This window comes from Mustela erminea, chromosome 5, assembly GCF_009829155.1.
Source record: "Mustela erminea isolate mMusErm1 chromosome 5, mMusErm1.Pri, whole genome shotgun sequence".
Classification (NCBI taxonomy): Eukaryota; Metazoa; Chordata; class Mammalia; order Carnivora; family Mustelidae; genus Mustela; species Mustela erminea.
The window spans coordinates 108,911,452-108,936,884 of record NC_045618.1 but is presented as its reverse complement, the minus strand read 5'-3'; the positions used below and the strand labels follow the sequence as shown (position 1 = coordinate 108,936,884).

The window sequence follows — 25,433 nt, the reverse complement described above, 5'->3', positions numbered from 1 at the left end:
TCAATTTCCTCACATGGGAACTCTAGTCCCAGTAAAGCGCTGTCTGGTTGCATGTTAACCTTCTCTCTTGCTAAAGGATCTTTCAGTAAATTTCTTTTGGATTTTCCCCGTCACAGTATTGGAAAATCAATTCTAATGATCCAGAGTTGGATTCTCTACCTGGTCCTAGTTTTTCCTCCACTTCCTCAGCCTCCTTCAGGCTGACTGCCTCCCTTCAGCATCTCGAATTCTGCCAGGAGGAGAGTGGGAAATGGAGGGGGTCAAATTCAATGCTGCTATCATCAACTGCCTGGCAGCAGACACGGGACACACTTGATCCCAGCATTAATTGTGATTCTCCCTTCGTGCACAGAGGCAAACAGAATTCCTGCAGACAAGGCACAGATGATGAAATCTGAGAGTTGTGAGGACAGATCAAACCCACACAAGCACACACACACTTTAGTTCCTATAAAGCTTAGGAACAAAAGCACTCTGTAATCTCCCTCTAATGCTGAGTTTACAATGCCTCCTGAACGGACAAAGGTGACTCAGGAGAATACAACAAACTTTTTTCAGCACTTATTTAACCTGGCCACCTGTGTAATCTCAGAAACAAGGGCATTGACTTCACCTGAGTCAGCACCGAGACTCGTGATCCCCAGCAGGAGATGATGTATCACAAAGGAAGATTCACTTCACAGAAAGGCCCTTCGTAAGCTCCATGGACTCATGAGGGCTTCCCCAAGTCTCAGTCTCTCTCTCTCTCTCTGGAGCTACATGAGGGAAAACTCAGTGCAACCACAAAACTTCTAAACAAACTCCGTATTTTCTTCTGTGTTACAATTATTAGCATTTGGGGATAATTTAGTGCCAGTTAAGGAAACTCAGCCAACAGAAAGCATGTATTATTCTAAAACTAAGGGAAAGAAAAACTTCTTTAAAAATCCGCTTTAAAGACATAAACCGGAGTGCCTTTACACAAGTGTGTCTTCATATATCTTTTCTGTGTTAATGTCTGTGGGTAGTGCCAGTTTTTATAATCTATAAGCGTGAATGGGTGGGACTGTTTTGCTTTTAGAGCATGGACATGTGAACATTTCACATACACATTTAAAGGGAAGATGAGAAATGAGAGACAGAAGGACAAGCAAGAAAAAGTCTTCCCGTTGCAGTTTTCTTGTGTATGTGATGGTTATTTTTAGTTGTAAGGATTACTGGTTAACGATTTGGGAATTTTTCCCAAGTAGAAGTCCTGGGCTAAACACTGTTTTTCCAGCTCCCCTCTTCCTGATGGTTCTATGCCCCAGGGGAGTGTCCTCATAGGCAAGTCCTCTGCCTCTCGCCCTGTCTATATGAAATGCCTGGACATGCACACACTAAGAACTCAGAAGTTCACAACCTTGAGGGGCGGGTGGTAAAGGTGATCAAGGGAAGGACTATGGTCGAAAAGTAACATCGATTTGGGAGTTCTGTTGGGTACGACACCGGTGCCCATCCTGTTCAACCACTCACTTTCTATGGAACAGGGGACAAGAACACCCCCTTATCCCCACGTCAGGGGACTCACATTATTATACCATACCAAGCCACAGGGTCCTTGACATCCATGATTCTATGGTATGCTACAAAAATGGGTATCCAAACAGTTTCTACAAATAATAATACCTTCCAGTTTAAAAGGTAAGAAGGAATTCAGAAAACATTTTGTTTTGAAGGGGGAAAAAAAGGCAACCAAAATATTTATCAGACACCAATTCCAGGAACAGGGCTAACCTTATGTTCCAAAGAAAAGAGCCATCAGGAAATCTCAGAAGCCAAGTGGGGGATGGCTCACCACACTGAGTGGTTCAGGGAGAGGATGTGAAAGGTTGGCTTGGAGATCTAGGCCCTTCCTGCCTTGGTGGGAAAGGGCGGATCCAGCCTGCAGGAAAGGATCCCATAGGGCAGCAGGGGAGCAGCTCAGGGCAGAGCTCACCAGAGACGGCTGTCTTCTTCACTGCTCTTTATTTAAAAATCCTTCTTTGGGGGACACATAGTTATTCAACTTGGGGTTGAGGAAATACTTCTTGGGAAGGCAGGGCGACTGTTTATGGCTATTAAAGAATGAATATGCTAAAACCACAGATAATTTTAACTTTTAGCATAAAAATGGACACCCAGTCCAGGACCTTGAGACTCTTACCAGCAATAAAAAGGCACAGTTGGATCCAAATCCAGATCCATCATGTTGTAACATGCCTCAAAATTTCCTTCCTTTTTAAGGGCGAATGATCGCCCATTGTATGCATATTCCACATTTTGTTTATCCATTCATCTCTTGATGAACACTTGGATTGTTACCACCCTTCAGATATTGTGAATAATGCTGCCATGAAGATTGGTGTACAAATATCTGTTCAAGTCCCTGCTTTCAGTTCTTCTGGCAATACATCCAGAAGTAGAATTTGTAGGCCGTGTGGTAATTTTTTTAATGCTTTGACAAACTGCCTGCCATCTTGTTTTCCACAGTGGCTGCGCCATCTTACCTTCCCATGAAAACTGCACAAGGGTTTTAATTTACTTGTTTAAGGTGCTGAATGGCCTTTGGTGAGTCATAATTTCTCTGGGCCTCAGTTTCCATATCTATAAAATGAGGGGATTAGAATGGACAATCTCTAAAGTTTCTTCTAGCAATAAAAAACTATATTGTTCTAATTAAATCAAGTAGCAATTAAAGCCAGAAAGGAGTCCGAATGGTTTATAAGCATGACTTGATACCTTAAACCTTCTTCCTAATACAATAAACAAAGTAAACATTTTTCAAAGAAAAGGGCAAAAAATCTAAAAACCTTTTCATAGACAGCTGCCATTGATGATGGTAGTGGTCACCTCGCAAGCATTTCCTCTGCTGAACACTGTTCCAAATATCCCACACACTAGCTCATGCCCCACTTGCACAGATAAGGAAACTGAGGCATTGCAGAATTACACTATATGCCCAAGGGAACACAGCCAGAGAGCAAAGAGCCAAAATTTTCACATGGGGACAGGTTCTTCACCACCAAACCTCCTCAGTGTTTCTCCTCAAGTCCTGAGTGTTCTTAACTGTTTTCTTTCTTTTTCCTTGATCACACTTCCATTTAAATGTCTCAGCCCTCTGCAAAGAATAGCTGAATTTCCTCTGCTGTGGCATTTAGGCTTCTTATTTTTAGGCATAGAGGCTGAAATGTACAAAACTGTCCCAGAAATCCTCTGGGTGAATGCTTTTTAGTAATTTTATCTGATACCTTTTCAAGTGTTTTTCAGAAAATCACTTTTAAGGGACACTCCTTGAAGGAAGAAGAAACAGGATCCTTATAGTATTCTGGATAATAGTCTTATGACGTGGATTTTATTACCTTGATTTTGCAAGCAAAGACACTGAGATTCAGAGAGGTGTGGTAGCTCACCCAGGTCACTGAGCCAAAATAGAATAGAGCTGCGAGGTAAGCCTGTCACCAAGTGAAGCCCACGCTTCTTCCTACAGGGAGACACCCCACCAAGAACACAGAAGGCCACTTAGGAAAATCACTGCAAGGTCAATGACATATCACAATCTCAGGTGCTGTCTCTACCCAGTTGAGCAACTGGTGTCTGCAAGAAAAATAAAGGGAAGTGAAGAGGTTCACAGGTTGCCCGGAGCAAATCTGCAAGGAGAGGGAACTCTGTCTCCAATGAAGATTAGACTCTCTTTGGGCACCAGAGGCTCTGTTTTCTCTTAGAGCAAAGATTGTGGAGGGAGGATATTACTGGATAACAAATATTCTAGTTACAAAACAAAAATTATATATACATATATAATATATAAAGTAATTGGACTTATCTGGTTAAGAAGAAACCATCTTACTAGTTCCATATGGTTCTTAATCTTGCTGAGTACTAATTCTAGGTTTTATAAGGATTGGGTGAGGGAGAGTAAGATCTAGGTCCCAGACTTAGTTGGGAAAAACTCTCTCAAGAGGATTCTGAAATACTAGAATAAAGTTCAGGACTTCTAAAATTTTGAATAAAAATATTAAGAGAAGGACATGTGAGTGACGGCCAATTCAAATGATAAGGTGACTTCAAGATTTCCACCGGATTCTGACAAAAGATAGGAGATATTTATCAGAGAAATGACCTGCATTGTTAACCCTACATAGAGATCATTAACGTTTCTTGAGGCATAGACTGACTTATTTCCTACTCTTCATGATACTTAGCATAATGACATTTATATACCAAGCCAACGATGGACATTTCTTTATAGTTTGAACCAGTATTTTCATTTGAATTATAAACTCTGAGGTCTTTCTTGTAAAACTTAAAAATGCTACATGAGCTACAGTAATTGAATTGAATACGTATGCCATGAAAAACAATGGAAAAAAAAAAACAAAACAGTAATGACGGTAGTGGTTGTCAGCCACAGGGGGTTAGCACACCTGAAGAGCCAGATTATGGACCATGGTACTGGAGAAGTAATAATGCAGCATAAGCCTGATCCTGTAGCATGATTAGGTTGTGTTAAAGTAGCTTAGGTCATTGGAGTTGGCTGGGGCCAACCTAGGTGAGTACAGTTCCCTTCCAGAAGTTTAGATGTTTCACAGCACGAATCCACAGAGACAAGCCCTCCTTTGTCTTTTATTGATGAAATTATAAAAGCCACACTGTCTTTGTTTCCTGAGTTGAAAACTTCTACCAATGATACAAATCACTTGTTCTTGCGAAAACAGGCTAGGTAGGAGACATTTGGTAGAATCCAAAGTGACTTCACTTTTGTTTCTATAAGAGATTCATGTTTCCTCAATATCAGGAGAGTTCTGGCACGTAGCCTTGAGAATCAAGTTACCAATTACAATTCATTTTGGCAATATCTGCCCAAGAAGGATTTCTATGATTATCTCACTTGTAGTGATAGGGAGAACTCTCAGGAACAATCATGCCTTCAGCCCCAGTACATGGTGACCTGTATACAAAATGTTCTTGAAATGGCACTGATTATGACTGAAGATTTCTAAAGAGAGATAAGTCTCCAACAAGATAGCCAATATTTCCCAAATTTAGTTTTTGGTCTCAAATCACTGAAAAGGATGTAACTTCTAGGGGTAATTCTTAACCCCTAGAAACTATCTGACAGAGAATGGACTATTCTGGTCTTTCCCTACTTGATCAATTGTCCTTTTATCCATCTTTATTCCTCTATGTATCTAGTACATGATAATACATGATTTGTGAATCCAACTAACATGGTTCTAGGAATGACAGAGATCACATGTGCTCTTTCATTTTCAACATAAAAGCATCAAATCCATGTTTCCTCCTCTCTTCAAAATAAGGCTTCCAGAACAGTACATGCATGCAAAAAAGACTTGTGATACATTAACCTCCCTGCCCCTGACTCCTGGGCCTGGCACCTCATTTATTATTCATTAGAATAATATGGACCCACAAGAGATCTGCCGAAGTCAGGAAAACCTCTCCTGGCCTCGCCCAGCACTAAGGGAAAGACCCCTTCAGCCCGGAAACACAGTCAAAACCCAAACAAAGCAGGAATGGCATTCACCTGACCCAACCCCCTGGCATGTACTGACTGTGTAAAGGGGGTGCACCACTTCACCTACGCTTCAGCCACAAGCTAAAAACACTAGATATTCGGCAAACAACGTTATCAGTGGCTCGCAGCTGGCCCAGAAAGAACTACTGCACCACAGAAGACACTCTGGTTCTTTTCTTCTGCAGATTAAAACATATCCTGCAGTTAGCACTGGTTGCTCACCAGTGTGAGGTGCTGGAAGGACCCAAAGAAGCACGCACAGCCAGCTGGTTTACCATAGGCTGGAACTGGCTGGGTAAGGCACACTTACAGATTTCAGGATCCCTGTGGCATCTTCATGGAGCCAAGTAGGGTAGACCACTTCATCATTCAGGATGGCCTCAAAGAGGTCATCTTCATTCTCTGCCTCAAAGGGTGCGTGACCACAGAGCATTTCGTAGAGCAACACGCCCATTGCCCACCAATCTACCGCGGGTCCGTAGAGCATTTCCTGGAGGATCTGGGCAGAGGGGGCAATGGGAGAACATCTGATGAACACATGGGTCCTAAATGACTGGGGAAAACAATGCTTTGGGCAATAGGCTCCATTTCATCTCTAGAGAGTGGTCTCTTTTCTCTGTGGTTCAACTCAGAGGACTTTCCACCCCGGTCGTCAAACATCTGTGGCCTGTTTCAGCCAAGGTAAAGGCAGGTACAGATCCAAAGCAGAGAGGGTTTGGGCATGGTGTCCCTATAGAGGGACGAGGACATTGGGCTCACTCACTCGCATGGGGAAGACAGAGGGACTTGTCTTTACTTCGCTAAGTGGGGCTGGGATCAAAGTACCGAGCAGGTGCAACGAGGAAAATAAAGCGCTGTGAGTAGAGCACACTCTGTCCTCTTTCAGGGCGAAGGCCTAAAGCCCCTGCAAGGTTTACACAAAATCTTGAACTCAAATCATTATTTGTAGGAACCAAGGACATTTTCAGGCACCCTTCACCCCGTGAGGCATCAGATGTCCGCTTTCAGCGCGCCCACAGAGCTTAGTGCACAGAGGCAGCCCGTGGCATTGATGCTCGGGATTCCCCAAGCTGCGCTCACCTCTGGAGCAATATAGTCGGGCGTGCCACAGAAGGTCGCTGTGGTGACTCCATTACAGATGCCCTCTTTGCACATGCCGAAGTCCGCCAGCTTACAGTGGCCCTCATGGTCCAACAGCACGTTGTCCAGTTTGAGGTCTCTGAAAGAAAGAGCGAGCAGCATATGTAGGACGGCCAGGCCCCATACCCCAATGGGCTGGCTTGTGGGATGAGTGATAAGACCACACCAAGCAAGCTTCCGGCATCCACCTCAAAGGAAACAAACTTCTCTGGGTTATCTTGGAAAAAGCTTTGGGTCAACTCTCAAAGTTTGCCTCATGGTTCCTAGACAATGGTCCCATGTGAATAGGTCACCGCGTCTAACAACCGAGAGGTGATGGTTCCCCCTCATGGTGGGAGGGGGGTCTTCATGGTTGCTACAGAACCTTCCTTCTGGAGCCTCACCCCTCCTCCCCCTGCCCCCCCCCCCGTGGGCTGTGGTGGGACACCCATGGCTCTGTGTTCCTACCCCTGCTCTGGGAATCAAGTTCTGCTGGCCTGCTTGGCCTGAGGGAAAGATTGGTGTCTGTCCAGCCCGGGATCACATTTCAGCTCCGAGAAGGGAGGGGATGACCAAGCTGGCGGGACCAGTTTCCAAGCTGTGCCCTGGGAGCTGACGAGTTGATACAGCCTGACCACACAGGTCTTTCAGAGAGCGGTCACCGGAGACACCCAGGAATGAAAATGGAGTCCTGTTTTCTAGGAATCCCCGATAAGTAAGATAAAGGAAGAGGAGTTTTCCAGGCACACATCAGTGGGGACGCAGAGCAGTCCTACTCTCTGCTTCAGCACTCCTGGCAGCAGTCTCCCCAGGAGTAAGCAGTGTAAGCAGAGGTGTGCTGGGTCTCTGCACACCCACTGCAGAAAAGCAAGCTTTTTCCACCCTAAACCAAACCCGGCCTCATTCCCCACCTCCATACAAAATCCCACTTTCTAACAAGCAAGTGTTTTCAGTGGGCTGTGATCCGTGGAAAGTTTCCTTCCACTACAGCCCCCACAGAGCAGAAGCTAGACGTATGTAACCCATGGGAGGGAGGACTTGCGAGATGCAGGGCAGCGGGTGGGATGACTGGGAGCCTGTACACGGGAGGGTAGCCACTGCCAGGAGTGTGGTCTTTCTCAACTGTTCTTTCAGGAGTGGTCACAGACCCTAGGCCCTATTAGCATCTCCTTGTCTGGATCCTCGGGGACAGACAGCGCACATCAGAGGTGGTCAAGGTTAGAGATTAAAGTCTGCCTTCCCAGGAGGGAGCAAGACTGTGGGGGATCAGAGTGAGCCTCTGTCAGCACCATGTTCTAGCCCAGCCAGCCAGGCCCGTGTGGACCTGCGCCCAGAGCCCGCTCTCCCATGTTGCCCAACAAGGTTATTGGGTCTCTGAATTCTCCTGAAGCTGTTAGCCTGCTGAGGGCTCATAAAGGATTTTCTTTGGTAACAGAAAACAAGTGCTAACAGAAACCTACAACGGTCTCAAGAACTGACCTGTGATTGCTCAAGGGAGTTTGTGACTAACATCCCAAGTTAGAGGTTTAATTGGATATTACTCAGTTGCTGTCATGGGTAGCAGGAATTGTTCTGGGAGAGACGAGTGCTTGCGATCAGCGCTGTAAGCCAACCAGCACCGTGCCCTCTGCACAGAGAAGTCCGGGAACCCGGCCTCACGGCCTGAAGACAGACCCGAGCATGCAGGGGGCGCAACGCATCCTCCCCATTACAGGAAGCCCGAGGCCATGGAGGGAGGTTCTACACTTCAGTCCTGCCATTTCAGACTCATTTTTGGCATTCTTCAGAACTGTGTGAGGCCCAAGGGAAATGCCGTTGCTGGTTTCATACTAGGTGCTATGTAACAGACAAAACGTCCACACCAGGCTCCCAAGGGGCCTCAATTAAGAGCATATTATAATCCAGGCTACCTGTTCTGGTATCCTTTGTCCAAATATCTCACACTTTCTCTTTAAATTCTGTCCTGATACCCCGGGATAGTCAACGTTGTCCCTGGAGTACTCAGTTCATGCCTCCATGATGGTGCACCCGGCTGGTGCCATATTCCAGAAAGCTCTGTCTGTGTACCTGTCTCCCCCCTTGCTGGAGATAAAGCCTTCCTCCCCCCTTGCTCTAGCTTGGGCCTGGAAGAAGGTGCTGACCAAAGAGATAAACAGAAGCATTTCATACAGATGACAGCGAGCTGTCCTAGCCAACTCAGAGTCTGTCGTATTTTTAGGGGAAGAAAGGAAGCTTCATAAACCCCACTGGGATCCTTGTTCCAAAGAAATTAAACTTAGACAAAGGGATGTAATTTACCCCTTAGAGATGGATTCCAGAGGGAAAAGAAGAATCCTGAAATATAAGCTCAAATTCTTCACTTTGGTGAAGCTGGAGAAGGGAAACTACTTTCGGAAAGGCAATTATGGACCCAATCATAATACTTTGCTTGCAGCCAGATAAAAGAGTAAAATGGTTACCGGGTTAGTTAAATAGATCCAAAGGTTAAAGATCCATTCCTGGCCACAGTCAGCTTCCTTTCTAAGGGTAATCATTTTTACTTAAAAAAAAAAAAAAGCAAAAATCACCCATGACTATGACTTTGAAATAGGCAGAGGTCAGTTTTTGCCTTTGGAGTATTTCTTCCACCTCCAATGCCAACATGTAACTCAACAGCCAAACTTAACAAGGCTACACAATGAAGATCACAAGTTCATACAGGGCAGAGGCTCAGATCCCAAAATGCCAAATACACAATTATGGGCTCATCTTTCATTAGCAGATTGAACACCAGTATTTCATAGCTCTAACTTCTGTCATACAAGCAGAGAAGGGTAGAAAGAGTTATTTTACACATTGTTGTTGCCAGGTAATCAGGGTTAAAATGCCCACAGTGGTTTCACAAAAGCATCCCAAGTAGTTGAGGACAAAGGAAATTCAGAAATTCTATTTATTGTGTTTCCACCATGAACTATTCCAAGAGTCATAAAACAGAACGACATGAGTCTTTCTGCCTAGATCACTGGAATCAGTGACTCTTCCAAAAGAAATAAAGGAAGGTGAGTTGAGAGCTGGCTCCTTGAATGAGAATAACTCTAAGAGACTATTAAGTAACTATTTTTAATGCATTTGAAAATTTATCATGGAAAATTTCAAATCTACACAAACGTGCAGAAAACAGAACTCCCGTGGTGAGTTGCATGGCCAATTTTGTTTGTGTATACCTTAACTCCTGATCTCATCCATCTTTCTTCAAGTTTTGAAGCAAACTGAAGACATAAAATCATCCCATCTGTAACTATTTTAACACCTGAATCGAATCTAAGAGCCAATAATTCTTCAATAAAATATAACTTTGATATTGCTTATTCTAAAACATACAGTCAATATACTATTACAAGTATATTGCTTTTTGTGTGCTTGTTTGGGTAGGTGTGTGCATGTGTCCAAGGAACCTGAAGAAAGATTCTGTGGGTAAGAACAATAGTATAATAGTAGCTACCATACACTGAATGCTCATCAGGTGGTAAGTGCTTTAACCATATTATTTTATCCTCATAGCAACCCTCTGAGCTAGGATCTACAGCAACATCATTTAGTTACCCAAGGGTAAATCCAGGATTCAAACTCAGTTCTGCTCACCTCTCTCCAAAGCATGGTGTCATCACCCCCTAGAGCAGGCAAATACACTCTCTTATATACTGGTATTGCATTGCTGGCTAATTGGAATAAGAACTACCCGAGAATCAGTAAGTATCCCAAGACTGAATTATGATAAAGGGACATTTTTGTGCACATCATCTTATAATGATCAAAATTTTACTGAAAAATTTTTTGCTTTGGTTTTTAGTTTGTGCATGGAGAGGGAATTCAATGGATTTTACCCAAACTTTGAATGTATGGGAGTAGTAATGTGCACACCAAATGTGTCTCTAGTGGTCAGATATTCAGAAGATAATTCACTGCTCTCTTCTGAGGAGGAGAGGCTGGTGGGTGGGTAAGGGTGAAGAAGTAGATGAAAAGAATGAATTTAATATTATAATCACAATTTCACAACAAAACCATTTAGGGCTAGCATGTATTTTGAATGTCTGGGTTTATATAAACTTGCAATTTCAAGGCAAGACTGATTGTGTTAAATTGGTAAAAGAATGCTGAGGGGTGCCTGGGTGGCTCAGTCAGGTAAGCATCCAACTTCAGGTCAGGTCATGCTCTCAGCATTGTGAGATGGCCCCCCAAGGGCTTCAAGCAGCTCTGGCTGGCTCTGCTCTGGGTGTGGAGCCTGCTTAAGATTCTCTCCCTCCCTTGAGCTCCTGCATGCACTCTTTAAAAAAATGGTGAAACATCACTGAAATATCAAAAGTCTAATATCTGATTTTATCATCAATTAGATAGAATGCCATTCATGTATTTTTTAACCCAAGATATATTCAGCCATTCACCCACCCCATAAATCTTAGAGGACCATCTCTGAGCCAAATAATATGCTAGGGGCTAAGAGTCCGGAATGAGACAGGAGATAGCAGGAACCTTTTAAGGCAGGGGCCAGTCAAAATTCCAGTTTTTGGCCTAAGAAGAAAGAGAAACCATCAAAGTTTTACACAGGAGATGGACAGCATTAACTTGTGATTTTACAATGAACCTCCAGCTACGATGTGGATGACAGGTTAGGGGGTGTTGAGAGAACTTGAGGAAACTAGCTGAAAGCCACTGAAGTGTTCAGAAAAAGAATGATGGTGTTCTGGAGCAGGGTAGGGCAGTAAGGCAGAGAGAACTAGATGGTCCCAGAATGATTAGGGGGTAAAAGTAAAGGGAGGTAATGATGGAAGGATAGAGACAGTAAAAGGGAAGAAGGCGTGAGCATGTTCTGGGCATGTTCTGGCTCACAGAATTTGTTTTGGACATATTGAGCTATTTTTTAGACATCCAAGTGGAGACATTTAAAGGCAGCTGAATATACATGGCTAGAAGTCAGAGGAAAAGCTGGGCTGGAGATATAAATTTGAGAGTCATTAGCAGAGTGTGGGTAAGTTCACCTGGGGAGAGGGAATGGAATGAGAGGGTATCCTAAGGATAAGATCCCTGGTCTTTTTTACACTGGGTCCACAAATACCGGTGATAAATCAGAGCCAGGGTAGGTATACTGTTGAGTGCCTGGGAAAGTAAGCTTCCCAAGGACCCAACTCTTCTGCCTCCAAGTGGGCCATCCCTTGTCTTGCCAAGGCTTGAAGGGTTAGAAAACATTAACCCTTTACATTCAAAATCATCTAATGGATTCTTCCTAGGTTTGACCTTCAACCCCTGCTACATGATGTGATGCCTTTGCAAGCGTAAACTCAGTATTCTAGTTTACAAAAGGGTTCATTGCCACATCTTTTGTAATAGCAAAAACTTGGAAATAAGCCAAATTATGTATTACTAGGGGAATGGCTAAACAAATATGGTATATCATGACAAAATTTTATGGAAGCTGCTAAAAAAAAAGTCCTTTATAAAAGACTAAAAATGTAAAGACATTTTTAATGACAGAAATTTTATCTTTTGAAAATTATTTCTTTTGTGATTATAGGAGTAATATTTTCATTACATAAAATTCAGTCATTCCTGAAAAAAACAGGGAAAATGATGACAGTCTCACAGTCTTCAAATCTTTTCTTCTTAATACTCTACTAAAATGTATTATGAGTAACTTGCTTTTCTTACCTAATAAATATTTTGGACATATTTCTATATCCTGTAGATCTGTCATATTTTCTGTAATGGTTATCTAAGATGCCATTTGAAAAGTGTATCATAATTTAACTAGTCCCCTCTCCATGAACATTTAGATGGCTTTTAATTTTTTAAAACATCAAACCAGAAAGTAATGAACATTATTTGCATATTTGTAGGAAGGTTTACTATGGATAGGTTTTTAGAAGTAGAAATGCTGTGTCAAAGGATATAAGTGTTTACAATTTAAACATATGTTGAGCAATTGCTGAGAAAGTTTGCATCAATTTATACTCCCACCAATAGTGTACAAGAACATCCATTTGGCTTCGTGACTCAAATCAAACGTCATCCTTAAGTACTTGCCAATTTGCTGGGGAAAATGATCTCATTGTTTTACCTTCATTTCTTGATTATTAATGAGATATAGCTTTTAAAAAATGTTTAATGACCATTTGTATTTCTTCTGTCTGTTGCCTATTCACATGTTTTACCCATTTTAAAATTTGAGTTATCTTTCTAATTATTTTTTAGAAGCTCATTACATATCATGGATAGTAGTGATTTGTTATATAGATTGCAAATATTATTGCGCAATTTGTTTTTAAGTTTTATTTATGGCAACTTTCATATTTTTATACAGTCAAATCTTTTCATTTTTCCTTTATGGCTGCTGGACTTCATGACTTATTTACAGGCTGATACAATTCCAAGTGGAAAAGCACGATACAAATAATTTTTCAATATTCTCTTAATTATGGTTGTTAGAAAGGTAGAGGGAAGAAAGCAAAACAGGAGAGAAGAAAGAAGAAAGAAGAAGAAAGATGGAATAGTAAGAAGGAAGGTTAAAAGTCTATTTCTGGGTGATAGGTTTATAAATAGCTTTTCTTTGCTCTGTGTTTTCTAAATCTCTTAAGGGAATTACATATTATTTTGATAAGCTGGAAGAAGTCATTAAAATATATGTTAATGTGTCTTGGTTTTAATTCTCTTCTTTGGTCTCTGTACCATTTATGGCCATAATTCCCAAGGAAGATGTATAGGGGCTATAATCCACTGGTAGAGATGGAAAGGATTTCTTTTTGCAATGCAGGCTACAAGGGGATGTTGAAAAAAAAATCAACTTAGTTGGTTACAGAACCTGAACATTTGTGGGCTCAGAATTCCAAACCTGTTGCCACAAGCTCATTATTCACTCCAGAAGTGAATAGCTCAAGTGCCTATCAAATACATAATTGTGGATGACATCGATGTTTCGACTGCCCCATGATGTGTCCCTGTATTCTTAACCAACTTAAGCATGAAAATGAGGCCCCCGCTTAAAAAAAAAAAAAAAAGGCAACATTCCTAATTATTAAATTAAGTCCCCTTGCCATTTATCTTCACGAAGTGCCATTTTATCTGGTTCTATGGGACTGATCCAATGGAACAAATTAGGAACAAATATGTGAAACATGTAAAATGATTCATTTTCTTTTCTTTTTTTTTTTTAAGATTTTATTTATTTATTTGACAGACAGAGATCACAAGTAGGCAGAGAAGCACGCAGAGAGTGAGAGGAAGCAGGCTTCTTGCTGAGAAAGCCCGATGCGGGGCTTGATCCCAGAACCCTGGGATCATGACTTGAGCCAAAGGCAGAGGCTTTAACCCACTGAGCCACCCAGGTGCCCCAAAATGACTCATTTTCTAATGAATTAAGTTCACAAGACATTTCCCAACTCTTAAAGTATCACCACCTCTCCTCTGAGGCTCCCTATCCTTTCATGGTTCTCCTCCAGTTGGGAAATGATCATAAAAATGACCCTGTACAAGTTCAACTATTACACTCCCTTTAAAACAGGGCCAGGGACTCACAAACCAATCCCCCGCAGGCCAGGTGTCAGTTTCATTCCAGGTCTGGTGGTGGATGCCCTCAATACGTAACCGTCACCGCTGTGTACACACAGGACCAATTTAACTTGAGCAAAGGGACCAAGAGATTTCCCCTTGCCTTGTCCTATGGTTGGAGGAAAAAAATGTACAAGGAAAACACTCATTGCCTCTCTGGACAAATGTAGGAGGCCATGAGTGTGGTGAATGTCCACAGTGTGCCAGTCATATGTCTCCTTAGGGACCACCAAATAAATGAGCCGTCAAGCTGACAGTTGAGCCTTCTCTCTAAAGTTTTTCACTCCGAGCTCCACACCTCTACTCCCAGGAGGGATGAAATTCCCTAGTTGAAGTGGCACAAATTTATTTAGTAGCTCCCTACAGTACTTTTCTTTTATACTTGCCAAGAAAACCTCCCTGACCAACTCTCCCTGCCAAAAGGCTTCCTATGTGATCCACAGCTGCGCTCCGCATGCAGATGCCTTCAGCGAGGGAAAGCAGGCAGGTAGGATGGAGGGCTTCGGACAAAGACACAAGGAGATGACCGATCCTTGGTGGTGAGGGGTCTCTTGACCATTGGGTCTCTCTCTGACAACACAGAAAGGATGTCAGAGCAAAGGATACACTTCGCCAAGAGTTCTTTCTTTTCTATCCTTGTAAGTAAGGATAAGGTGGTCAACACGCTGAATTCCGCTGAACTTTTCAGGCTTCCCTGGTGCAGAGAGCTGGGTGCAGCTGACCCATGGAAAACCACTTGCCAGGGCATCTTTGCTTCCCAGCCATACAAATCCAGCAGAGAAATGGATCAGAGAGTCACAGGATTCTGAGAGGCTGCAAGCTAGGGACAGGATAGGTGTGGCAGAGTTCCCTGCTGGCTGCTTGCAGGGCGTGTTCAGGAAGATAAAGGAAGGAATGATTTCCAGTGGGGAGGAATCAGAACATGGGTCCTTCTTAACCTGTCATCTTAATGATGACTGGGACAGCTGTGGCGTGGGGATGGGCAGGGGCGGATGGAACCTTCTAGGTTTATGGAGCACATACAGCACCAACCCCAACAGTTGGGCCCACAAAATGAAACTCTGTTAAACCTTAGAGGGCACACAGCGCTAGGTAAATAAATGTTAGTCATTGTTGTCCCCATTATTGCTGTTATTAAGGGGATAAAATGTCGTGGCTGTCCTCCTCAGAAAGATTAGCCAGACAACTGGGGCATCAATGCAAATACACAGACTAACAAGTGAAGGGCCAGTGAGACTTCTTAGCCTGTTGAGCTGTGGCTGGTGCCCTCCAAGGTAATCCGGGGCTCTTCTGACTCGGGGGTACTAGACTGTCAGCAGCGAGGTTGGTCCCCTGAAGGGATTCTGTCGAGAAGAAATAGTAGTGTCTTGAGAGGGGACGAGGACACTGCTGGGGGGGGGGGGGGCAGCGGTGGGGAGGTGGGGTGATAAGGAGCCCTTTACAACAGGAAGGAGAGCAGTTTATAGCACCAAGTTCAGGAAGAGATAGGCTGTTTTTGGCAACCGGCCAAACACTAACATTTGCCAACCTTAGTAATGCCTTGTACAGTATCAAAGGAGAGGGGAGACTGACTTCTGACTTGAACCAAAACTTAACCCACATCAGCCAGTCTCATTTGATTATCTGCCCTCTCTGTCAGAGAGTAAACATGAGCTATTTAAATGGTAGTTTGTAAAACCCAAGTGGATACCTATGGTTTCAGGACCACTCCTAGGTCCTTGGAATCCAATAAGAACCTCATATTTTATTTGCTATTTTTGTTGTAGTTGTTGTTGTTGTTATTATTATTAATTACCTTTTTCTTTTCAGAACCTCACATTTTTAGTTCTGGGTTATAGTTGGTATTGTTGTGTTCTCTAATTGTGTTTTGCATTAAGCCTTGTTTTCTCCAATGTGATCACAGTCTCCAAGGGTAGGCCTGGAATATTTCTGGGGTCACTTCAAGAGTACTGATCACAGGCTGGACATATGATAGCAACACACATCTGAGTCCCTTTACAGGGATTTATTGATCTCGTCCTAATGCCTGGCATAACACAGCAAAGTGTGCAGAAGAAACCGAATTCACCTCTAAGAAACTCTCCGTGGAAGAACTCACTGCTGCTTCCTGAGCACCTACCCCTTCTATCCCTAGCACTTAGTCTTACAACCAGGTTTCCCAAAACATTCATTTTGTTGAGCAATCCATTTGAGTAAATGTGGAGACATCATCCAAAGACTATTTCCAAAGACTATTTTATGTAATAGTATTCTTTTTTTTTTTTTTTTTTTAAAGATTTTATTTATTTATTTATTTGACAGAGAGAGATCACAAGTAGACAGAGAGAGAGGCAGGCAGAGAGAGAGAGAGAGAGGGAAGCAGGCTCCCTGCTGAGCAGAGAGCCTGATATGGGACTCGATCCCAGGACCCTGAGATCATGACCTGAGCCGAAGGCAGCGGCTTAACCCGCTGAGCCACCCAGGCGCCCTGTAATAGTATTCTTAATAAAAGTCTCTTAATAATGCATCTCTGAGATGCATAAGTAAAAGCCATTATAACTTCCTAAGATCTTAAAAGTAAACAATTCACGAATTAGGGAGAAAATTGTTTTTTAGCCTGTGTCTTAATTAGCTTCGAAAGTTATCACCAAACCTCTAAGCAAAAGTTACTGATGAAGAGATCTTTTGAGAGACTAACATTCTTGTTGCCTAAATGCTGGACTAACCTTGACCCAATAAATAATGGTTACTTCAGTTTGGTCAATTTTTCAGCACCTCAGATGCTTTGTTAAAACATTAAGGTCACAGGGCACCTGGGTGGCTCAGTGGGTTTAGCCTCTGCCTTCGGCTCAGGTCATGATCTCAGGGTCCTGGGATCGAGCCCCGCATTGGGCTCTCTGCTCAGTGGGGAGCCTGCTTCCTCCTCTCTCTCTCTCTCTCTCTCTCTGCCTGCCTCTCCACCTACTTGAGATCTGTCTGTCAAATAAATAAATAAATATCTTTAAAGAAACAACAAACATTAAGGTCACAAGGTGCTAGATTTTAGTCACTAACCCTGGATTTCACTCCGTAAGTGACCTGTGTGGCAACATTTTATGTCCATATGTATGTTACAGAAGCATTTAAAGATCTTTTGCAAGCAGAAGGTTTCATATACCAATAATAGTGGGGTATATTTTATACTTCCTGGACTCCATGCTGATGATCTTATCTGATAACAAATCCAGAGTGACCAATTCTGGGGACACAGCAAATTCAGACTAGTAGCTAAGGATGGAGTCATCACACACGTGGCTAGACAGAGACCAAGGGCAAATTCTCAACGGGGCTCTTATGAAACAATATAGCTCCCATCTGCCTCCCTCATTCTGTTTCCTTCCCTAATCCCCACTGACCTTGGAGAGGTTGTTCAACCAACCTCTGATTCCAAAAGGCAGTATCATGTGGGGTTAAGGGTATAGATTCTGGAGCTGGACTGCTTGGGTTGGAATCCTGGCCCTGTGTGATCTTGGGCAAGTTAATTAACCATTCCATACTTGTTTCCTCCTCAAGAAAGGCAGGTAATAGTTCCTGTACCATGAGAATGGAATTATTTAATGTGAATTATTTAGATCAGTGCCTGAATACATTAAGTACTAGAGAAACCTTAACTATTATTTCCTCATCAGCAAAAAAGATAACACATTCATGGCCGATATTCCTTAAGATTTTTATAAGAATCGAAACATGGAGAGTATACACAAACTCTGAAAATACTGAATAACACTGGCAGTCTTTGAGTTTGGAGCAGGTAGGTCTACTATATGATAAAGTGACAAATCTGGCTTCTAAACTGCTCTGAGGGTAACAGAGCAAGGAGCCAAAGTAGGATGTTCATCCATTGCTGGGGCCTGGCACTGGCAGTGAGCAAAATGTCTCAAGAACTGGTTAAACTCCACCAGCCACCATATCTTTGTCTACTTCACCCATCTTTGCTGAGACCAAATACTGAAGAATCAAGATAGAGGAATGAAGCATTCACCTACTGATGGTCACTTGGGTCGCTGCCACATCTTAGAAATTGTAAATAATGCTGCATCAGACATAGGGTGCACATTTCTTTTTGAATGAGTGTTTTCGTGTTTTCCTTTCCTTTGGGTAAATACCCAGTAGTGAAATGACTGGATGATATGGCAATTTTTGAGGAATTGTAAGAAAACAAACGAAGGGAAAAAGAGACAAACAAACAAAAACCAGACTCTTAATTACAGAGAGTGAACTAGTGGCTGCCTGAGAGGTGGTGGGTTGGAGGGAGGGGCGAAGTTGATAGAGGGGATTAGGAGTATGCTTACCTTGATAAACACTGAGAAATGGAAAAAACTGCTGAATTACCGAATCGCACACTGAAATTAATAAAACACTGTAGGTTGATTATACTCAAATCAAAAATAAAAAAGATACAGGAATGAAGATCTTTGTTCACTGTCAGCAGCCCTGCTCAGTGCCATGAGAAAAGGTTGGTCCAAGTTAAGGTTCATCCAGTCTGTCAAACGCACAAATGACCCATTCTTCTAAGCAGAATAAACTGACAGAGGAACTGTAATTCCCCAGAAATAAAACACAGAATTCCCAACAAGTGACATGGTATCGGTTCCTCATAACTCAGTCAAATAAAACTCAACCGGGGCAGCCAGTCCTTGCTTTCTGCCCATTCCCTGTCTAATGATTTAGGACATAAACCCAATAGCGGACACCGGCCTCGTACATTCAGTGATGTGATAAGACCCAGATCCTGCAAGGCCACTTTTGGGAGAAGTTATTTCGTTTTTCACTGTTACAAACATTTGGTGTCGACAGGTCCAAACCTAGTAATATTTTTTTAGCATGTGTTTTCACAAAGGAGCAATCAGCTCCAAGTATCATGTTCACGATTAAGAATCTCTGTTAAGTGGCACCTGGGTGGCTCAGTGGGTTAAAGCCTCTGCCTTCAGTTCGGGTCATAATCCCAGAGTTCTGGGATCAAGCCCTGCATTGGGTTCTCTGCTCAGTGGGGAGCCTGCTTCCCCCTCTCTCTGCCTGCCTTTCTGCCTACTTGTGATCTCTGTCAAATAAATAAATAAAATCTTTAAAAAAAAAAAAAAAGAATCTCTGTTAAGGCCAATGCACTGGTGTTTGGCTTCCTTTGCCACAGGAAGCCAACAAAGGTTATGGGGATTCAAAGGAGCCGGTAGGCAGAGCGCTCGAATTCCAAAATCCTGCCTCAGGTTACTGTAATTCTATGATTCTTCTTTTCCCAACTAAAATGTGACCTCCATGAGGACAGGTGCCTCATTGTTTTCATTTTTCTATCCTTATATTTTGAATTCCTTTTGGTGCTTAAAACAGTGCCTTGCACATAGTAGGTCCCTCATGAATGACTGTTCCACTGAATGGAAAGCCGCCTCTCTGCCCGCTGGTATTGGTTCGGTTCTGAGACCCCAGTGAGGCTGGATTAAAGAGGATGTGGAGGGCTACCGAGAAACTGGGTGGACTCTGGTTTGTGCTGGGCCCCTGGCACCCATCTGGGACTTCAGGAGCCAAAATGAAGCTGGAGTCCTGACTTGGGGACGACCTAGGATGACCAGGTCAGCACCCCAGGAAACTCTGTGGCTCTGAACATACTCTCAAATCCATCCTACTCCAGACATTAATCCTTCCAGACTAGTAAGCGAGATACCAGGAGATACCAGAAAGGAAAGCTGGCCCTGCTTGGTGACTCCCTGTTCACGTCTGGCATATAGGTGAGAGTAACCTTTGTTCCTATTAAAGAAGGATATTAAAAATTCTGCCAACTGCCTAAACAGGATTTACACGGCTTTAACTAGCCACTACAGGACACAGTGAACCTTGGGGCAGCTTCAGTCATGAAGGCAGGGACCGTGAGCAGAGAGCACAGGAGGTCATGTAGACCGGCTGAGGGCAGCTGGGCAGTGGGGTGGAGGGGTGTGACGTGTCCGTGAGCAAGTCACTGTCTCAGTGTACCTGGAACTTTTTTTTTTTTTTTTAAGATTTTATTTATTTATTTGACAGAGAGATAGGGAGTACAAGTAGGCAGAGCAGCAGGCAGAGGGAGAGGGAGAAGAAGACTCCCCCTGAGCAGGAAGTCAATGTGGGGCTCGATCCCAGGACCCTGGGATCACGACCCAAGCCGAAGGCAGCCGCTTAACTGACTGAGCCACCCAGGTGCCCCTACCTGGAACCTTCTGAAGGACACGTACCCTTCCCTCCCTTCAGAGGTAGCATGGGGACTCAGGGTAGACACACTGGGATGCTGGTATTACCTGGTACCCTGTCTGGTCAGTTAGTCAAGGGGCAAGAAAACTTGTCCTGAGTCAAAAGCAGAACTTCTAGACTCAGCTCTGTCACCCGGCTGGGCCTCAGTTTATTCATCTGTAAATGACGGGATGGTACTGGATGACATCTCTCCCCCACTCCTCCACCTGTCACCGAGCACTGACAACCACTCCTCCTGACTGTCTTCAGAACCAGGCACCCTCTCCCCACCGCACTGCCCCGGCCTCCATATAGCTCCATCGGGTCCCACCTGGATCATGGTCTCTCCTAACTGGTTTCACCACCTCTACTCTCCCCGCTTCTTTGTGCTGGGCCAGCTGTTTTTCTGAAATTCAGTTCTTGAATGCTTATACCTTTAAGAGGCCCTGACTAACTTTAGCACCCACAGCTCTCCACGGTGGGGCCTCTGCCTGCCCCTGCAGCCCTATTTCCTCCCCCAGGACTCTCCCTCTGCTCAGATCCCCCTGCTCTCTCGCAGACCTCTCTCCCCTCAGGTACACCCTGCTGTGCACTTGGATTAGCACTCACCTATAAACCACTACCAGGGGCGCCTGGGTGGCTCAGTGGGTTGAGCCGCTGCCTTCGGCTCAGGTCATGATCTCAGGGTCCTGGGATCGAGTCCCACATCGGGTTCTCTGCTCAGCAGGGAGCCTGCTTCCTCCTCTCTCTCTCTGCTTGCCTCTCTGCCTACTTGTGATCTCTATCAAATAAATAAATAAATAAATAAATAAATATCTTAAAAAAAAAAAAAAAACCACTACCGGCCTGCAATGAAGTAGAAAAAGAATGAATAAATGAATGAATGAATGAATGATGAATAAATGAAGTAAGTAGCAATGAAGTAAGAAGAAAAATTAAGACTAAGTGCTTAGAAACTTTTATAACTATTGGACAGTACTTTTATGTCTGTTGAATCTACTTTACGTCTTTTAAAAATTTTATTTTTCTAGTGATTTACTTTTACTACATTTTATAAAAATACCAGTCCTAAAGGGAGCAAAAAGGGAAAAGAACCCACTGGTTTACCATCACCTCTGGCCTTGCACCTTTCTTCCTTCCTCTCTCCCGGGCAGATGACTTCATTCTCACTGAAGCCTTGCCGTCTTGGGAGGGTTCCACATCCCTTCCGAGGACAAGCTTGGTGTATCCCCTCCATGCTCCAGTGGTATGTGGTGCTGCTTCTAATTACAGCATCGACAGCACTGACTGTAACTGTTGGCTTCCCTGTTGGACCTCCCCATGCTTATTTCTGCTAACCTCGGAACAAGGTGCCTGGCCCAGGGCTGAGTGGGCAATTAAGTGTGGATTGAACTGAACAAGCCCAAAGTTTCTTATCCTAAACTGGGGTTGCATTCCCTTTACCCAAATACTCCTTGTGCATAAAATCCTTCCGGCCTGTGTATCTCCCTCCCAAGCCTCTGTGTCCTGTACAGAAAGGGAGCAGAGGAAATGTGGAAGAAGTGACAGAAGCTGCTTTCTGTATCTGCTGTGAATGTTTGATGCCACCCATCCAGGAGCATTGTTTCTTCTCCAGTGCTCAGGCTGGTACTCCAGTTAACAGAAGGAAGCTGGGCTTGTGGGTACAGCAACTGGTGACTAATGTGTGTGCCTGGTGATTAAGCATCCTTACAACACAGTGGTATTATAACCAGACAAGACAAATCACCCTGGTACATCTTGCATAAAATTAAAAGGTCAGTCCAGGAAGAGAAGGAATAATGAGATTCCCGAAGTCCTTCATCAAGCTGAAAAGCTCATTTGATTTTTTTTTTTTCAGCTCAATGGAAAACTCCAAAACCAGAAAGGATGGACTGTTACATAGAAACTACTTAAAAGCTCCATTTAAGCCTAAACCAAAGAACACGATTTCCATCGTATGGAACTCATTTCTTTTTGAAAGTTGATAAACCAAAAATTTCACTGGAAACCAACTGGTTGCCTGTGTTTTTCAGAGAAGGCAGCCTGGGAACACATTTCCTGAACCTCAGCTTCTTGGGTTCCACTCCTGGATTTCCCCGATGATGCCACAGAAAACGTCTTTTCTCTCCTCTCTGTTGCAGAACCCTTTTTAAAAAGGGTGTAAAATGATCACCTGCCCATTTATAGGATGTAGTGTGTGAAATCCTCCTGAGAGCTTCCTGAAGGCCTTAGATGCATAGAGCCAGGGAACCTAGGCTCACTTATGGTTAGTAAAAAAAAAACAGAACAACAACAATAAAAACCAAGCAAGCCAGAGAGACAGGACAAGTAATCTTTTTCCCACTGGAAAAGGGACTCTAATCCTCATTCCAACTAAGAAGCAGAGAATCAGCTGATAAAGAAAATTATTGGGATGCCTGGGCGGCTCAGTTGGTTGGACGACTGCCTTCGGCTCAGGTCATGATCCCGGAGTCCTGGGATCGAGTCCTGCCTCGGGCTCCCAGCTCCATGGGGAGTCTGCTTCTCCCTCTGACCTTCTCCTTGCTCATGCTCTCTCTGTCTCTCTCTCAAATAAAAAAATAAAATCTTTAAAAAAAAAAAGAAAGAAAATTATCAAAATTTAAGATCTGAAAAAAGTGAATTATCTTGGAAACAGAACTTTTTCACGCACTGATCTAGGTGATACACAAGCAACTGAGTTCCACCCACTCAGATAGGTCCCAGTTTCCTTCCGAGTTTTATGACCATTCCAGTGTTTTCTCTGCCTATAGAGCCTGAATCCCATTGACAGAGATGTGAACTTGGAGTTTTTGATCTGGGTTACTAACACATTCCTGCCCAGAAAGGTAGTGCCATCTCTCCTCTAACTTTCCACTGAAAGAAATGAGGTCAGAAGTGCCAGGAGGCAGCAAGGACAGGGCTGCGTAGGTGGAGAATCATGGGCCAAGGCACGCTTTCTCTTCTGTAAGAAGTATTTATACCATCCTGTTGGCACACATGGGGAAGGCTGTCAGCTTCATGGTTTGTGCCACAAGGAAGTTGAGACAGCCTCTAAGCCATTGTTTGGAATTGCTTTTTCTTTCTTGTGTGGCTCAGGTGGCAAAAAGCTTCCTCTACCCTGCCAGGCCCTCAGAGGGTGGGACTCAGGGCCATCTGGGAGGTTCCGCCCGTTCTGGGCTGGGAGTTGCCCCAGCAGCTCCTGGCTGGCTGGAGCCAGATGTTAACAGGGGTGAGTGACCTGAAGTAGAACCCTTTCCTAAGGACAGTAAACATGGCCTACTCTCCCAGGAGCACCCAGAGAGGGCTATGGAGAGGGCATTCTGGAGGCTGCTGTTTGTCCTGGGTGTTGCTCACCTGCGCTGCTCTGGCTCTCAGGAACAGAGCCCCAGGCGCGATCATTCTCTGTCCTAACAAATGGAGTCTGTTAACTATCCCACCTGCTGAGTCAAGGAAGAAAACCCAGTGGCTGTATGAAAAGGGAAAACTGACAGTGTTAGCAGGCGCTCTACTGAGTCTCAAAACCAAAGTCAGATGAGAGTTTACTGCACAGCGGTGGCTGTGTTTTCAGGTAAATCCCAAGGCAACAAAATACGGTCCGGCTTAAGTCTCTAACCCCTCTTAAGTGTCTCCTTTGTGGGCTCTTCCTCTGCTCTCCCTTAAAAGGTAGGCTGTTCCCTAAGGTTCTGTGCTTGGCTCTTGCTTAGTTTTCTTTCCAGAATGACTGCCAGACCAAATGGTGCCTTTGCTCAAATTAGAAAAAGGCTCCCCTTTCTCAAGACATGTTACCACCAGCTCCTAGAAAATTCAGTGTTACGATACAAATCTTCAAGGACCCTGAGAGGGTCGCTCTCTAAGGGCTGTTTAGTGCACAATGTGCCCAGCTGTGCAGTTGCTGTGTGCAACTGAATCCCATGGATTCAAATATTACCCGAGACAGATGGCTCCCCAATTTCCATCTCTACCATGACACCCCTCTCCAGAGATCTGCACTTGCATGATAAATTAGAAAGAGCTGATTTGGGGGCATAGCTCCTAGGGATGTCAAGCCTTCAAACAACAAAGGATGAAGCCTGGATTTTACCCAACTGCTCCTTTCACTCAGTTAAAAGTTTTAGAGATCTCAGCTGGGAATCTGGAAATCATCCTTAATGTCTACTCCTTGGACCCCAAACCCGACTCCTTGGCATCTTCTCACTCTTTCTCTATGTATCACTCCCTCCCTCCTTTCCCTCCTCCTCCCACTGTCTTGGCTTGCTTCAAGTCATGCCTTTTTTTTTTTTTTTAAAGTTTATTTATTTTTAGTCATCTCTTCGCCCACCATGGGCCCCAAACTCATGATCCTGAGATCAAGAGTCTCCCATTCTTGCAACTGAGCCAGCCAGGGGCTCCACCATGCCTCTTTCTTGGCTGACTTACTCCAAAGCCTCCTACCTGAACTCCTGGCTTCCAGGCTTGCCCTCTGTTCCCTGTTTAATACATGGCATTTATTTCCTGTGAGTCTCTTTCTCAAAAACTTCTGATGGCTTCTACACACAAGCAAAGAGAGCCCACACTTCGTAGCCTGGCCTTCCAAGCCTTCCGTGTTCTCGCCCCAACCTACTGCTACCTCCCCCTGCTCTGCTCTTCTGGTCACACTGAATCCTCGTGAGTCCTTAGCACAGGATGCTTGTCTATCTCCAGACCTTCATTCCTATGGCTCCATCTCTCTGACCTGTATTTCCACAGTCGGCTGTTAATGAAAACCTAGGGTTCAAATCCCATGTCTTCTCTAAAGCCTCTGCTGACTCTCTCCATTAGAGTTAATAACTTCCTTTCCTGCACTCTCATTGCATTACATTTTCCTTTGAGCATTTATGGTACTATGTCATAAACTGTCGATTTATATAGCATTTGGAGCCCCCGGCAGACTAAATTCTTGAAGGCAAGGATACTGTTTTACTTATCTTTTGGTCATCAGAGCCAAACCCAGTACAAAGCATTTGTGTAGGGC

The 25,433-nt window shown here is 43.9% G+C and overlaps 1 protein-coding gene across 1 annotated transcript in view; it reads right to left on the bottom strand.

Moving 5' to 3' along the window:
• Nucleotides 1–25,433, bottom strand: part of PRKCH (protein kinase C eta) — a 225,956-nt gene that overhangs the window by 21,349 nt on the left and 179,174 nt on the right. Inside the window, exons 11-12 of the mRNA XM_032344412.1 lie at nucleotides 6,617–6,755; nucleotides 5,847–6,035 (exon numbers count right to left, since the gene is read on the bottom strand). Of these exons, the coding sequence (XP_032200303.1) occupies nucleotides 5,847–6,035; nucleotides 6,617–6,755 (328 nt within the window). The remainder of the gene's footprint in view (nucleotides 1–5,846; nucleotides 6,036–6,616; nucleotides 6,756–25,433) is intronic.